The following is a 16,956-nucleotide window of genomic DNA, read 5'->3' as shown; positions in this document are numbered from 1 at the left end:
GGCTATTTATCACATATTGAATACCCTCAATGTTTAGGGGTCGGAACGTTAACTAGCAAAATATACTCTCTAGTAAAATTTCAAGGTGCTACTACTTTCTGTAACCAAGAAAAACCCTGATGGTAATTCTTGCTTTAGTGAAAGGCCAAGATTAACAACATGCTGATATGCCAATACATTTTTCATAAATACTTCCTGATAAGGTTTACTTTCTTAAAACTTGAGCTGTATCTACTTATACTATTATTATGGTTTTTCAGAAGTGCCCAAGTCTATACAAAACAATTAAATACATTCTCCCTTTAGGAGATACAAAGAACAAGGTCATCATTAGGCACTCTGAAAATATAAAGCAGTGCATATTTTTAGTTAAAATACTGTTTTCCTCTCACAGTAATAGAAATTTAATTTGTTCTTACTCAGAGGACATACTATGCTCCAGGCACATAGAATAAACTGTAAATTGACTACTAGCCCAAGCACAGTACGGGGCATATAAAAGGTACTTAATAAATATACACTAAAACAGGAAAATATGATATACAGTGCTACTTAAGAATTACAATGCAAGTCTGGGCTTGGCTAATTTAAGAAATAATTAATTGTGTCATATAATACCTACAATTAATTAAATATCAATTTTCTATCAGTCCTGGAACTATGACAACACAATTAAGACTGAGCCATAGCAGGGTTTCATATACAAACCCCAATACATTCCAAAAAACTACTTTTTCCTCAGTACTAGCAGATCTAAATCGTCAGCCCCTCATTTTTTAAACAGGCAGTACATTAACAAAAAAACTAAGTATTTATTTTGTCATCTACTGAGAATTTTAGGTTACAGCAAACGCAGTACTTCTTTGAAACCCTCTGGGTGAATAACTTCATCTTTATAGTATTTTAAATAAGCTCAAACACGAAAAGAGCTCATTACCAAATTCCATATTAAGTAATTTTGCTGTTTATTGACAATAAAAATCAAGACACTTTTCTGCAAAAAATATTTTTAACTGCTTTAGGCTTAAAAGAACAGAGGTAGAAAAATTATTTATGATCTGGTAAGTGAACTTGTTTCCTCTACTGGATCCAATAAGAGCTCTCCATTTGTCTACGTACGGTTTAGGGGACTACAAAAAGCATACACAGAAGTTTTGCTTCTTAACCCTTTCTGTCTCTAAAACCGTAGCAAAAGGACAACTACACCAGCACACCTGGTAAAGACTTAACTAATTGTGCAATTAGCTTTGAGCCAAAGCTTTAAAAAGAAAATCTCACTTGGGAGCCAGGGAACTTGCAACAGGTGTTAATACGAGCAGCCCCGAGGTGAGGCACTTAGAGACCCCTTTCCCCACCTGTAGGTCTCCAGTCTCCAGTCCTTCCAGGGCAAGGGCCTGGAAAAACCTCAGGACCAACACGGCGGCAGTTCAAACCCCGCGCCAGCTCCACCCATTCTGGCCAGTCGGCCAGCAAAGCTCGGCAGCTCACACAGCGCCCTCCACCCGGCCTCCCGCTCGGCCCGCCGCCCCCACCCCGCGGGGCGCATTGTGTGGGCCCGGGCCGCTCCCGCCCGAGCCGCTCCCCACCGCCTCGGCAGGTCAGCGGCGGGCGGGGACGTGGCTGCCGGGGCCGCGCACATGTCGCGATCTCGGGCGGCGGCCCGGGGCCCCCGCCTGCAGCGGGCCGGAAGCGGACGGTCTCGGCGGCGTGAGCCCCACGCGGCGCTGCCCCCGGCCCAGGCACTAGGGCTGCGTGCGCGAGGCGCCGGGCAGCGGCTGCGGCGGCGGGCCTCCCCCGCGGGCGGGCGGACAGAGGAAGGAAGGAGGGATCAGAAGGCGAGGGAGGGGGGAGGGGCGGCGGGAGCCCCCCGGCCGCCGCGAGCGGGCCCGCAGCGCCGAGCCAGCTGCGCGGGCGGCGGCCAGGCCTCGGAAAGGATACTTGTTGCACGGTTCTCTGGATGGTGGTGTCTGGGGACTGGGACTCCTTCAACAGCTGCAGGATTTGCTGAAGTCCTTGCTCGTCAGGTTTCCACTCATACTCCATCTTGGTTTGCTGCAAATAAAGCCAGACACAGGAAGAGACGGAGCAAATGTTACTCCCCTGTGCACAGGCCCAAGGGCTTCCCGCGCCGAGCAAACCCCGTCTCCCCGCCACAACGACCCCATCACTACCCAGACGCCTCGGACCTGCTTGGGGTGGCCCGAAGGAAGTATCGGACGGTGAAAGCTGGCGGAACTGCTCCCAGCAGCTCGGCCGCCAACGTCTACTGCTGCCGCCGCGGCCGCCAAGCGCAAGGAGCCGACCAGACTGAGTCACCGCGAATTTGCAATCTGGCCCCAAGATCCGCTCACGGGAGCCCCCTGGGTCCTAGTGCCACGCAGTTTTCTCCATCCCAACCCAACGCTTACTCCGACCAGAAGATAACTACTAACTTAAGGATCTAATCAAAAGCCAAGCCTTATCAAACCCCCTGCGAAACACCTGAAGTGATCTGATTTGGGTGTATTAGTTATTTTAGGTGAACATGATGAATTCACAAAAAATTATTGAATTAGGGAAAAAAGCCTGATAATTCCCGACAGTTCAACAATTAAGAAGCAACAAAAATGTTTGCATTTCAATTTGATATGTAAGCACTAAACATTAGCATTTAGTCTAAAATAATGACACATTGCAATCACAACCCACACCTCGAGAACCATTAAATGCAACATTTGCAGAACTTGACTTAAAAAAATTACATTCTTTCATAAACTTCAATTTTTGAATTCCTATTAAGCAAGATAAATTCCATCATGAAATAACTACATTCCACAACTAAGGACTTTAGGCCTAATGAAATATAAGAAAAATAATGTGATTTTTCAATTGGGTAGTGTTTAATTCTATAAAAGTATTTTCACATACATTTTCTCGTTTGAATCTCATTACAACCTAGTGATGTATTATCTGCCCCCATGTGGCAACTAAGGTGAAAAAAAGCAAACTACCAGCATCAATCAGTGATGACTGGGAGGAGAATGTAGGTTTCTTAAGCTATGACTAAGTTGCATCTGCTAGGGTCAACTGAAACTATTATATCAATGATAGTTTCATTAAAACTAAATACTTAAAAACAACAAAACTTGGGTATCAAGCATGACTTACTTACTTGTAAAAAAGCCAAACTGAGTTTGATAAAGGAGAGTATTTTTAATATGACTCTACTACTATACGATGGTTTGACAGCTGAAATTAGTAAGTCTTTTCCTAGTAGAGGTTGAACAAAGTTACCTGACCTTACTACACCTCTCTAGTTAGCTTTGTTTTTCTTTCTTTTAAAAAATGCCTTTTCCTTTCCTCTTCTCCACTCTTAATTTCTGCTTAATATTTTAAAATTCCTGATTTGGCTCACCAAGTTTTATTGACTTTCTAAATGACCCAACCCAATAAACTGTTCTTATGTCAAACAAACAAACAAACCCCCAAAACAAAAACAACCATCATCTGGACATAATATCTATCGAATGAAGACTGGAATAAAAACAATACAATGTTTATAGGTACATTATATTTTACAATGGGACTGTACTATTTCTTGCCTGACTTCATATATTAAATATTTATTGAAAATATTTTAAGAAAATATAATAGCATTCCATTGTATTGCTATTCTATAATTTTTATACTTTGATACAATATAGGCACAAAATTATGCAAATTATAGGCATATAATTAGATGAATTTTTACAAAGTGAACACACCCAGCTCAAGATAGAGATCATTACCAGTACCAAGGCTTCTTTTGTCCCCATTTCCAGTCATCAACCCTCCCCCAAAGTAATCCCTAGTAAAATTTTTATCACTATCTATTTCTCCCCTTCCCTTTCTTTTCTTTTAACTTAAGAAACTTTTTAAAAATTACAAAAACTATATTATAATAAATCAAACAACATGGTTTTACAAGGTAAGTTAATTCAATTCCACCTCCACGCGTACCTCCCTGAGACAATCAATTTTGTCAGTTTGACATGAATCCTTATACACGCTATTCTCAAACACACGTATGGTTCCTCTGTTTTTAGGTCATACTCCAAACTATACTAATATTAACTCTACAGCTTTTTCACACATTATATAACATAGCTATCAGTCCAGGCCAATACATATAGATTTAACTAGCCTTTTAATAGCTGTACATTGGTCTTTAGGATGGATAGAGCATAATTTGTTCAACCATTTCCTGACTGGCTTCTACTTTTTTGCTGCTATAAACAACACAACTTGTACCAATGTCTCTACATGATAGTGGCAACCCAGTGGGATTATTAGGCCAAAAAGTATGTGTATTTAAAATTTTTATCAGTTATTACCAGATTACTTTCCAGAAAGTTATGCAATTCATACTTACCAACAATATTTCCTAAATCTCCACCAGCACAATCTTTTAATTTTTGTGAAGCTAATGAATGACAATTTAATTTCCCATGATACCAGTAGGGATAAGGAAGCTAAAAGTCTGAGTCTCAGCTACAAGTTGGAGCTGCTACCATGCACATTCTACCTGTTGAGGTGACATTTAGATAGCCCACTTAATCCTTTAGCTTGCTTTTTTTTTTTTTTTGAGACAGAGTCTCACTCTGTTGCCCGGGCTAGAGTGAGTGCCATGGCGTCAGCCTAGCTCACAGCAACCTCAAACTCCTGGGCTTAAATGATCCTCCTGCCTCAGCCTCCCGAGTAGCTGGGACTACAGGCATGCGCCACCATGCCCGGCTAATTTTTTCTATATATATTTTCAGTTGTCCAGATAATTTTTATTTCTCTACTAATATTCTTAGTAGAGACGGGGTCTTGCTCAGGCTGGTCTCGAACTCCTGACCTCGAGCGATCCACCCGCCTCGGCCTTCCAGAGGGCTAGGATTACAGGCGTGAGCCACCGTGCCCGGCCTCTTTAGCTTGCTTTTGAACAAGAAACTAAAGGCAGGGACCAAGAGCAGTCAAGTCTGAAAGGCATTTTCATCATCACATCCATCCTGAGGATGACTGCACCATAATATTGGGCCATTACCATGTTTTCTTCTTTATCCCTGCATTCAGATAAATGGGATTCTTTTTCTTTTCAAACAGCTTAGTATTAAGAACATTTAATTTGATCAACCTATGATGCTAACACAGATGTTCCTGCACACCTTACTCAAGTCCATAACAAAAGGCTCTCAAGAATATTTGATTCATAACTGCTTGATAAGAGATCTCAGGCCACTTTGAACTTCTGTTTCACATCTTGTTTAAAATTGTGATAAAATATACATATATAAAACTTACCATTTTAAGTACACAGCTCAGTGCCACCAAGTACATTCTCACTGTTGTACAACCATTACCATGATCCATCTCCAGAATGCACGACATCTTAATGGCCATTAAAATAAGGAAGAATCTCATCCCAGACTAGCCAGATATTGCAGATATTGTCTCAAGTACTTCAAGCTAACCAAGCACACAGGATATAAGGTAGAAATCATTTATTTAAATAGTAAATTACATTTATATTAATTAAATAGAATAGCAAGATTAATATTAGATTTTCTTATCAAATTTAAATAATTACTACTTGGAGTATTCTTTTTGCATATTGAAGACTCAGATCTAAATGGCTCAAAAAGGAAGTAGTACTTCAAATTTTTCTCCTTCAGGGTATACAAACCATGCCTGATTAGCCCACAACATTCAATGGTGACTGAAAAGAAAAGGTCATTTCAGTAAGTCAAAAGACAGTTATTTGAAAAACTAGATAGCAGATGGCACCAGAATAAAAAGTGGCCTGCAAGAGGTGAGTTACTGTGATACAAATTTGGACCTTCAGAAGACTTAAAACTTACTCATGAGTCTCAAATTGTTAACTTAAATTTACATAAAAATTTTGAATTTGCTATAGTTAAGAATGATGTGAGGTTAAAAAAAAATTAAAAAGTTAAAATATCCAACTTCTTCCCTGTTGGATGTGCTGTGTAAAATAAAATATAGTTTAAGAAGAAGACAAGAGGTGTGGACTCAACTGACCTAATTTTGAATTCTAGTTCTTCCACTCAATAGCTGTGAAAACCTGGGCAAGTTAATTAATGTCTCTGAGCCTCAGTTTCCCAATTATAAAATGGGAAAATATCAACTCTGTATTAGGATTATAGGTACCTGGCACACAGTATAATTTGAAAAACAGTAGTTTTAATAGTTAATGGTTTTCTACCATCTACGAGACAAAATCTAACTTCTTTTTATGCAAGAAGGCTCTTCATGATCTGGTCCATCACATTCAGGGAAGGGACAACTTCATCTATGACTTAACCTCCAACTTTATGCTCCAGCAATTCTTCCTGCACCTCTCATACCTCTGAGCTTTGGAATAGGGATTTCCTGTGGGGAATGCCCTTTTAAATTTGACCATTGGCAAATCCCTTCTCACTCTTTAGAACTACTCTCATTCAATGAATTTCTAAATATTTATTGAGAGTTTTTCTTGGCACTATGATTGATGTTGGATACTATTTCTCTTCTGTAACATTATTCCAGGATCTCCCTGCAAGACTTAAGTGTTTTTTTTTTTTTCATTACAGAGCTACAGTTTATAGCTATTTCCATTCTAGAAACTGTCATACAGCATTACAATTATTTCCAGGTCTGTCTTTGGAATGGATCATGTGTTCCTGAGAGCAGAGACAGTGTCTTTTTGCCCTCTTTGCCTAGCAGAGTCTGATTCAATATTTGTTGAATAAATACTATTGTTGTTGCTATTAATTCAAGTGAATAAATATTAAGTTGAGCAACTACCAAGTGCTCAGTGAATACCGAAAATTCAAAGATAAGTAAAACGGGCTGGCCGTGGTGGCTCACGCCTGTAATTCTAACACTCTGGGAGGCAGAGGCAGGTGGATTGTTTCAGCTCAGGAGTTCGAGATCAGCCTGAGCAAAAGCGAGACCCCCATCTCTACTAAAAAAATAGAAAGAAATTATATGGACAACTAAAGATATATATAGAAAAAATTAGCCGGGCATGGTGGCACATGCCTATAGTCCCAGCTACTTGGGAGGCTGAGGCAGGAGGATTGCTTGAGCCCAGGAGTGTGAGGTTGCTGTGAGCTAGGCTGAAGTCACGGCACTCTAGCCTGGGCAACAGAGTGAGACTCTGTTTCAAAAAAAAAAGATAAGTAATATACAGTTCTTGTCCCCACTAAGTTCTCATTTAGTGAGAGAGACAGATGTGCTATTTATGAATGAAGTATGAAGTATAAGATGAAGTGCAATAGGAAAAGAAAGAAAAGCAAATATGTTCAGCAGGAAAGAGAGAAGTGTTTTTCCCCCATCTGGTTCAGAGCTTTTTTTTCCCTAATTTCAATTAAATCCAGACAAGTATTTACCCAGCAGTCTGATGTTTCCACCTATATGTTTAATCACTATGAGTGTGAGAAATGTTAACATTGGTGACATGATTTTCCCCAAATGGTGAACTCTTGGTAGAGTTCTAAACAAAAGATACAATTGTCCTTCAATAAAACCGTAGTTTTTGTTCCTGGAAAACTGAACATATATTAAAACCCTGCAAAAAGTTCCATATGTATATGTAAAACTGAGTTAGGCTCTTGGCTCTAGTAACTATAAACATGTTTTTTTTACCAATGTGACCATCTAGTGGGACATTCACAAGTCATACAGGACTAGGACAATTCTTTATGGTAAACATCCAATGCCCCTCAGCCCCACCCGGTAAATGATAAGAGCACATCCCAGTCACTAGGACGCCCCCAGAGAGCAGCACTGTAGAAGAGAAGGACTATGGTGGGGAAAGTAAAAGGGACTGTGAGGACATTATGCTAGCCCAGTTAGGAGGTTAGGAAAGGATTTCCTTGAGGAAGTGACTTTTCATCTTGGATCTAATAGGGATTACCAAAAAGCAAAAGTAAGTGGAAGGCAGAGGCTAGGAGGGCCTCATAGACCATGTTAGGAAGTTTGGACTTCATCCTAAGGATAATATAAAGTTTGTGAAGGGGGTTTTAAACTGACAAAAGACATGATCAAATAAAAATCTGGAAACGGATTAGTTCTCATAGGAAGCAAAAATGGGAAGGAGAGGTTCATCTTTTGCTCTATAACTTCAATGTTTTGTTGATTTTTATAATATATCCTATTTTTATAATAAAAATGATTTTAAAAACCCATCAGGGCCGGCACAGTAATCCCAGCACTTTGGGAGGCCTGAAGCAGGAGGATGGCCTGAAGCCAGGAGTTTGAGACCAGCCTGGGCAACATAGTGAGATTGTCTCAAAAACAAAACAAAACAAAACAAAACAAGCAAAACACAACAAAAACCCATTAGGCTGCAATGATGGCAAGGAGAGCCATAGGAAGACCTAAATGTCCAATTTGCAGATAAAATGGAGTTCCAGTTTGTTAGGGGAAGGGCAATAATGTTTCACAAGAGAGCCAAGATACTACTAAAAAGTCTGGTACTTAAATATTAAAAGACTGAAACACATCTAATATTTTGTCAATAATAGTGATAGCTAACATTTTTTGAGTACCAGGCAATGTTCTAAGTGCTTACATATGTTAACTAATTGAATCCTCACAACTTTTATGATGTATTAATATTAACTACCTTTTACAGATAAGTAAATTGAGGCACAGAGAAGTTAAGTTACTTGCCTAAGGTTACAGAGCCATGACTCAAACCCAACTAATTTGGCTCCAGAGTACAGTCTCTAAACCCCTGATATACTTTACTGCCTGCCTTTCCACCAGAAACATCAATCTCTACAAACTGGGAAACTAATCATAAATAAAACCATTTGTATACTAAAGAAATAATTTGATACCTTTGTGGTGAGGTAAAAAAGAAAAGTAAAAATCATATTTAACTATAGTAAAACTTAAAATAGATTTTAAAAAGCGGTATATATGTATTCTGAAAATATAATAAAATGAGATATTTCAGTAGTATTGAGTAAATGAGTTAAAAACATTCTAAATCTGATCTTCACAACAACCCTTTGGTATGAGTAGGTAGCACGCATTATTTTCATTTGACAAGTAGATAAATCAAAACACAGCTTAAGAAACTTGCTGAATCATTTACTGAATGTGAATCAGATATGTAACTACCACAGAAAAGGTCTTTTATACTGGTTTTTTACAAAAAGATGCTATGATGAGCAAGGAAGAAAAAAAAATCAGAGATCACCGAAGGTCTAAAAGAACATGCTATTTAAAGAACGTAATTATTTAATAAAACTTTTATGAGATATTGAACAAAGTTTAGATATGAAGGGAAAGAAGAGAAAGTCTACAAGCAGCTGGTAAGTTTTAAAAATGTTTTTAAAACGTCAAAGAATCAAAATGTCCACGAGGTTGTTAAATTATAACTATCAGGTGAACTAGAAAGTCCATTAAGAGATTCTCTATAAAGTAATCAGAGGCTATGGATCAAGAAAGAAGAGGAGAAAAAGCAAAACTAACTGTTGAGCCCATATTAGTTAAGGAAATGAGCTCAACTACATTAGAAGGGCAGGGACTACAGAGTATGTTACATGTTGCTAGACACATAGGTTTTAAGTCATCCTTCCTTGACTGATTAGGGTAATTGATATAGTTCACCACTTAAAAGAATTAAGCTAAAAAGTTAAAATTTTAATTTTCTGGCATTACAAAGTTATTGTCATCTAAGAGCTGGGATATTAACAGAACAAAAAGAAAATGGAAAATAAGTGCTAAGGAAAGTTTAAATAAATGTATTCTTAGAGTGTCCTTTCAGCAAGACCTTTGAAGATGACTAGACATGCTACACAAATGCTAATCAAAGTTTACAAACATTTTTTTTTAAAAGTCTATTATCAGTTGTCTCCTTACTGCAGTAGGCAGTGCATCAGTCTCATAAAAAAGTCTATTATCAATGAGAGTGAGTGATAAGAAGGGAAAGCTTTATCTCAGAATCCAACCCAATCTATAACCAGGTACTTCCTATACTCAGCTCATTTAATAGTCACAACAGCACTATGAGGTAGATATTAACTCCATTTTATATTAACTGAGGTTCAGAGAGGTTAAGTAGCTTGCCCAGCTAGTATGTGGCAAAGTAGGCATTCAAAACCAAATCTGTGTGATTCTGAAGTCTCGACTGTGCCTATTAATAACGGCAACCCTGTTATCATTAATGGGAGCTTCCAGATGCCAGTTATATTATGGTAGTTCTTTAAATGCATGAGCTCATTTAATTCCTTGAGTATGTACTATTATTACCTCCATTTTACAGAAGAGGAACAGGCTTAAGAGAACTTAAGCAATGTGACCACGGTCACACAAACAGTAATAAACAAAGCCATATGCACCCGACTCCAGAGCCTGTGCACTGAACCACTCTGCCATATTCTCATTCTGCCACCTCCACGAACATGTGACTAACCCCTAACAGAACTCAATACTGGGTAGAGTATGAATGCTCTGGGTGTATATTCTTCTCTTTCCCTTTCTAGTCCATGCATCACCAAGAATCCAACAGCTCTCTTGAGTGAATACTTTCATGTGTTCCATCAATTCAGATGTGATAAAGTGCACCTTGCCTTTCAGAGTTCAAACTTTTCACTTTTAATCAAAACGTAACACTAACATAAGTAACATCTCCCATATATGTAACTTTTGGTCAGACTATTGTCACCCTCAAAACAGCAACTCCCTGTTGAGTTCTACAACAGATTTAACCTTTACCGTTGGTCTCATTCTCTCCATGTATGTTTAAGCAACTTAAATCACTGGTTCTCAACCCTGACTGCACATTATAATCACTGAGAACTACCAGTTGAGAACCACTATATTAACTCACTAAATCTGCTCCTGGTAATTTCCATTATTTCTTACTCTAATGAGCAGCAGTGTTCTAGCTGTACTAGAAATGACAGGAAATAGGGCGTGGTGGCACACATCTGTAGTCCCAGCTACTCAGGAGGCTGAGGTGGAAGGATCACTTGAGCCCAGGAGTTCAAGGCTGCAGTGAACTCTGATCAAGTCACTGCACTCCAGCCTGGGCAACAAAGCAAAACCCTGTCTCAAAAACAAAAAAACCAGAAATGACAGAAATAGGAAAAAGAGGAACAGAATGGGGATTGCACTGATTAAAAGGGAAATATCACTAATCACTAAAAAAAAGTCTTCGATGAAAACCAAAACATGTGAACATACTGCTTAAAGTCACATAATAATTTGCACTACTTAGTAAGGACTGAATGTGTCAGAACCTAGTAAGTACAATGTCCATATACTTTGTAATTTAACAATGACAGAGAATGGGTAAGGAGTTGCACTTAAGTTCTAAGACAGAAATGCAAACTTGGGAAAAACCAAGTTTTGGGGAAAGAATATAAATGTTTATTGCTGGGAAATTATAATAAAACACACTAGAAAATTATGGTCCTTGATAGGCAAAATGATTTAAATTTGTATATCAAATCAATGTATCTTTTGAATGATAACTACATCTTTCTTCAAATGGCAACATTAAGTCATTCATAAAACTAAAAGTAAGCTCTCTAAATAAACCCACACATTAAAGTTCAAATATACAAAATGAGAAAATTAGGTCCCTGATTCTTTTAGCATCGTAGGATTCATTAATGAGCTTTACCAGGGATCCTTCCATTGCTGCATTCAAGCAGAGAGTTATTTATTTAAATAGTTCAATGGACTACTGTCACTGCCTATGTCAACCCTACCTCCAATAGTTTTCATTTCTGTGACAGATTTTTTAACAAAAGCCCTTTTAAAGTCTTAAGTACTATAACATGATTGTAAATTCCCTTTCAGAATGCTGGCTGATCACTGCCAACTGGTTTCAAGTAAGTACAGTGCTTAATAATTTTTAAAGTCCTTTCATATTTTATCTTCTTTAATTTTCAAAACTACCCTATGAGTTGAGGAAACAGTCTCAGTAATGTTAAGTAACTTGCCAAAAGTCACTCAGCTAGTAAATGTTAAGAACTGGGTTGAAATTAATGTCTTCCTACTTCTGGTCCAATGTTTCCACTACTCCAAATTGTTCCTTTGATTCATAGTTCATTAAATATATTAATATAAGCACAATCAATTAAAAGATTAGCTTGTCTTAAAGTAATACTGCTTTACACTATGTGATACACTTGCTGGTTTATAAGTTGGCATGCATAAAAGATGGAGATAAATCTGTAGTACTCTAGCAAGTACTCTTGATAAAATATTGGCATTGAATAATTTAAAATATATCAGCACCAGGCAAGTTACTAATTATAACTACACTTGCTGAATTTAAAGAGCTGGTAAAAAAGGGCTATGATGCAAATAGCCAAATATTTTCCTGTGAAACACATCTGAAATTATAAGGCAAGTCAAAAAAAAGGTATGATTCAATATTTTAGAATCCACTTTACATATTTATAAAGTGAGACACACCTGTACAGTTGATAGAAAGCAAAGCTGGTAATTTTTTAGAAAATTAGATAGCACATGGGGTTAACCACTACTGGTCATCTTAGTAACTACAAACATCCTGTTTAACTGCAGTTAGATTGCTCCTCAGGTTCTGAAGTGAAAGGGCTCCAGGAATTTCTTATTTATGTCCAAAACTACCGTTAAGTATTAATATAACATGTGGATTTAACATTTCACAGTTTCAAGTGTAAACAGAAAAAGGAATACAAGGGCTAAATTAGAAAAGGGTAAAATCAGTTTAGACAGTAAAATAGAAAGGTGAAAAAAGGTTAAGTAGTTAGTAGGCAGATTATCATTAGCTTTAACCTTTCATTTGTTCATAGAAATCTCACACACAACTGGGATACTTATTAGTCAGATGTCACTTATGGGAAGACAGATACAGCAGAAAAAACTTAGGAAGTCAATTTTTACAACTTTAGTTCCTGAACTGAACATTGTTCCACACTATTTGTTGCTAGTAAGCAGCAGGATGGAGTAGAGGAAGCATGGGTTCAAATGCCAGTTCTCTCAACGATCAACTTTTTAGGAAAGTTGCTTAATTTTCTGAGCCACAAATTTAGTCATCTGTGAAATAGGGTTGATGAAAAGATTAAATGAGAACTTAAAGTGCCACAAATTAGGTTTTTAATGTTTGTTCCCTTCACACTTTGCTCCCCCCAACTTAAATTGTCAATAAGATCCAGATGTATCTATGGCAGTTCGTACCATCAGATAACATTAAGATGAAAATTACTTAGGTTATTTTGTACAATCAAAGAACATGCATTAAAACGGGCTGTTTAACCTGTGATTTAAGACACTGACTACCACATTAGGAAAAAAATTTTTTTCCTTGGGACAACAGTGTTTTATTAAAAAATTGAATAAAAACTTCAAAAACAAAATGATCCTTTCTAATTTAATGAAAAATTTATTATTTTAATTGTTTTCTGTGCATCAGTTATATGCAACTTGAAAAACAGTTCTTGCGGCTCCCAAGATAAGAGACATGAGTTACATATGCTTCACGAGGCCCCACGCTCAAAACTAGTGTGAGTTAAATACAATTCACAGGGCAGTTAATGTTAAATAAGGTGATGCTATAGTTGAATGTATAGCTGAATCAATTTAATATTATCCCCAATGCAACCGTATTAAGAGGTGGGGACTTTAGGATATGATTAGGTCATGGGATTAGTGTTCTTATAAAAGGGCTTGAGGGAACCTGTTTGGCCCTACCACTCCCCTTCTTCCTTATGAGGAAGGGGCAAGAAGGCACCATTTATGAAACAGAAAGCAAGCCTTCACCAGACACCTAATCCACTGGTACTTTGATCTTGGATCTCTCAGCCTCCAGAAGTAAGAGAAATAAATTTCTATTATTTATAAATTACCCAGTATAAAGTATTTTGCTATTAGCAACAGGAAAGAACTAAGACAGAAATGGGTACTGAGAAGTGGGGTGCTGCTGTAAAAAATACCCAAAAATATGGAAGTGGCTTTGGCACTGGGTAATGGGGTAAAGGTTGGATGATAAAGGGTTATTCTGGTGACGGCTCAAGAAGAGGAAAGCGGTAGAACAAGCTTCAACCTATAGATTACTTAGAGATTATTTAGGTGGTCCTGATCAGAAGGTTGGTAGAAATAAGGACAGTATTATAAGGCCAGAATAAAGGCCATTCTGATGAGGTCTGAGATGGAAATGAGGAGTATGTTATTGGCTCAACTGAGCACAGCTGCACAAGTACAGCTTGGGCCACTTCTCAGGGCAAAGGCAGTTAACACTGGCAGTGTCCACATGGTGCTAACTCTGTAGGTGCACAGAATGCACAAGCTGTGGGGCCATGGTTACCTCCACCTAGATTTCAGAGAATGCCCTAGAGAACCTCAGTCAGAGAACTGCCACAGAGATGGGGCCACCACAGAGAGCCCTTACTACGGCAATACCTAGTGGAACTGTGGGGGTGGTTCCCACTCCTCCACCTCCAAAGAGTCACCAGAGTGCAATTCCAGCCTGAGACAACTGCAGGCACTGGACTCCAACTTGTGAGAGCTGCAGCAGGCATGGGCTATGCCCAGGAAAGCCAAGGGGCCAGCGTCACCTGGAGCCTTGGGGGACCAACTCCAGCCCCAGTATGTCTGGAAGGCAGGATGTGGGGTCAAAGAAGATTATAATGGAGCCTTAAGATTGAATCTAACTTGCTTCGTTTGGTTTTGGACTTTCTTAGGACCTATTATTACCCCTTTCTTCTTTCCTATTTCTCCAGTTTGGAATAGGAATGTCTATCCTATACCAGTCCCATCACTGTATTTTAGAAGTATGTAACTTGTTTGGTTTCACAGGCTCACAACTGGAGAGCAATTTGCCTCAGGATGAATCATACCTTCAGCCTTATCCATATCTGACTTAGAAGAGTCTATAGACTTTAGATATTTGTATTGATGCTGGAACAAGTTAAGACTTCTGGGGCTATTGAGATGGAATGAATGTATTTTGCATGTGGGAAGGATACATGAATCTGGGGGCAGGGGCCAGGGGCAGAATGTTATGGTTTGAATGTTTGTGTGCCTCCAAAGTTCATGTTGAAACTTAATCTCCAATGCAATAGTATTAAGAAGTGGGGCCTTTAGGTGATTAGGTCTGCCTCATGAATGGGATTAATGCCCCAAAAAGGGCTTGAGGGAGCCTGTTTTGCCCTTCAGCTCCCCTTCTACCATGTAAGGGCACAGCATTCATCCCTTTTTCCATGTAAGAATGCAGCAAGATGCCATTTATGAAGCAGGGAGCAAGCCCTCACCAGATGCCAAATCTGCTGGACTTCCTAGCCTCCAAATTGTGAGAAATAAATTTCTATTATTCATAAATTACCCAGTCTAAGGTATTTTGTTATAGCAGCAAGAAAAGACTAAGGAAGGTGATAGTCTAAAGAGGTACAAAAATCAAAAGAGACATACTAGAGGAATAAAAAGAACAAAGAAAAAAATGGAGATCAAGTGGTAAATATTAAATCAGATATGAATTTAATCAGTCTGCAAAAACTATATAAGGGCGAAAACTAAATACAGTCATCTATTGCTTGATAGGAATACGTTCTAAGAAATGTGTTAGGTGATTTTATCGTTGTGCAAACATCATAGAGTGTATACACACACATAGTTCAGGTGTGCACCCTCTTTATGGACAACAGAATTCCTTTCCCATCTACTTCTATCAATACCCTGTCATCCCTTCCCCTGCCTTTTCCAAATTATACCATTTTGGTTCTGAGCACTGACAATCATTGCCACTGAATTCGTCAAGGGAAAAAAAGCCTCACGATATTCATTTTACTAACACTTCATACCAGGGGAGATGTAGGGACAGTGGCAACTTACTTTCACTATGATACTTGCTTCTCAAGACTCAGACACTCCATTATCTCAAAGGATCCATAACATCTCTTATGCATTTCCAGGAGTTATCACTGTTTACAAATATGCTGGATGCATAACAGAGAGCTCCTAGCATATTACAGCAATACAAAGTTAGACACTCCAACAAGACAGCAATACATTAGTAACTTTACTTGTCTAGAAAGACAATTTAGAACCAACAGATAACACATGAAAGGAAAGTCACAAGAGGAAATATAACATTAAACAAACATGGGAAAATGCCAAACCTTAACTAGTAATCAATAAATGTAATAATGAAGTAGTGTTTTTAGTTTTATTAGCAACGATAATTCTACAACAATAATATCCTATGCTGCTGAGGATATGATGACTCAACCTTAGCAAATTACTAATAGTAGTATAAAACTAATATGACCTATTAGAAATCAACTCAGCAATCTCTATCAAGAGCCATACATATTTTTATACCATTTGCCCTCATGATTACACTGCTGAGACTGTATCCTAAGAATCCTAAATACAGAAAAGAAAGTGCTATTCTCAAAGATTTTATCCCAGTACTATTTCTAATATCAAGAATAAATATATGGGTAAATAACACAACATTCAATTGGTGGGCTATTATGCAATCATTAAAAAAAGATGGTTAATTTCAGTAATGACAGAGAAAGTGTTTATACTTAAAAAAGTAAAAAAAAAGATAAAAAGTTGTACATAGAGTACAATTACAGATAAGTAAAAATACATATATAAGACTGGATTATTAAATGAAAAATATGTATATGAAAAAGACCAGATTATTAAACGAAAAAGACTGGAGGGAAATAACGAAAAGCTAGCAGTGTGTTAAGGTATTACCACTATGGATCTTTTTTTCTTTTCTCTTTTAAACCTTCCAACAGTGTAACTGTTGAAGTCATGAATAGCACAGGGGCAAAAGACCCCAGAGCATGTTACTATTTTATGTGCAATGCTTGCTATTCATAATGACAAGTGAGTCATCAAGAAGCTTAAATTATATCTTTTTTTTTAACTTTTTAAGAAGGCAGAAAGGTATGAAATATAGTTTAGAAAGTTTTTTGTGAAAATTCT

The 16,956-nt window shown here is 37.9% G+C and overlaps 1 protein-coding gene across 2 annotated transcripts in view; it reads right to left on the bottom strand.

Moving 5' to 3' along the window:
• TNPO1 (transportin 1) overlaps positions 1-16,956 on the bottom strand; it is an 88,499-nt gene that overhangs the window by 53,427 nt on the left and 18,116 nt on the right. The window contains exons 1-2 of one of the 2 annotated variants that reach the window (XM_045566315.1): positions 2,187-2,309; positions 1,939-2,052 (exon numbers count right to left, since the gene is read on the bottom strand). In XM_045566315.1, coding sequence (XP_045422271.1) covers positions 1,939-2,043 — 105 coding nt within the window. In that variant the 5' untranslated portion in view covers positions 2,044-2,052; positions 2,187-2,309. Of the gene's footprint in view, positions 1-1,938; positions 2,053-2,186; positions 2,310-16,956 lie in introns of those variants that run through there. The other variant, XM_045566314.1, reaches the window with a different exon arrangement.

This window comes from Lemur catta, chromosome 12 (genome assembly GCF_020740605.2).
Source record: "Lemur catta isolate mLemCat1 chromosome 12, mLemCat1.pri, whole genome shotgun sequence".
NCBI lineage: Eukaryota > Metazoa > Chordata > Mammalia > Primates > Lemuridae > Lemur > Lemur catta.
The sequence above is the reverse complement of the archived record's forward strand: the minus strand, read 5'-3'. Positions and strand labels throughout refer to the sequence as shown.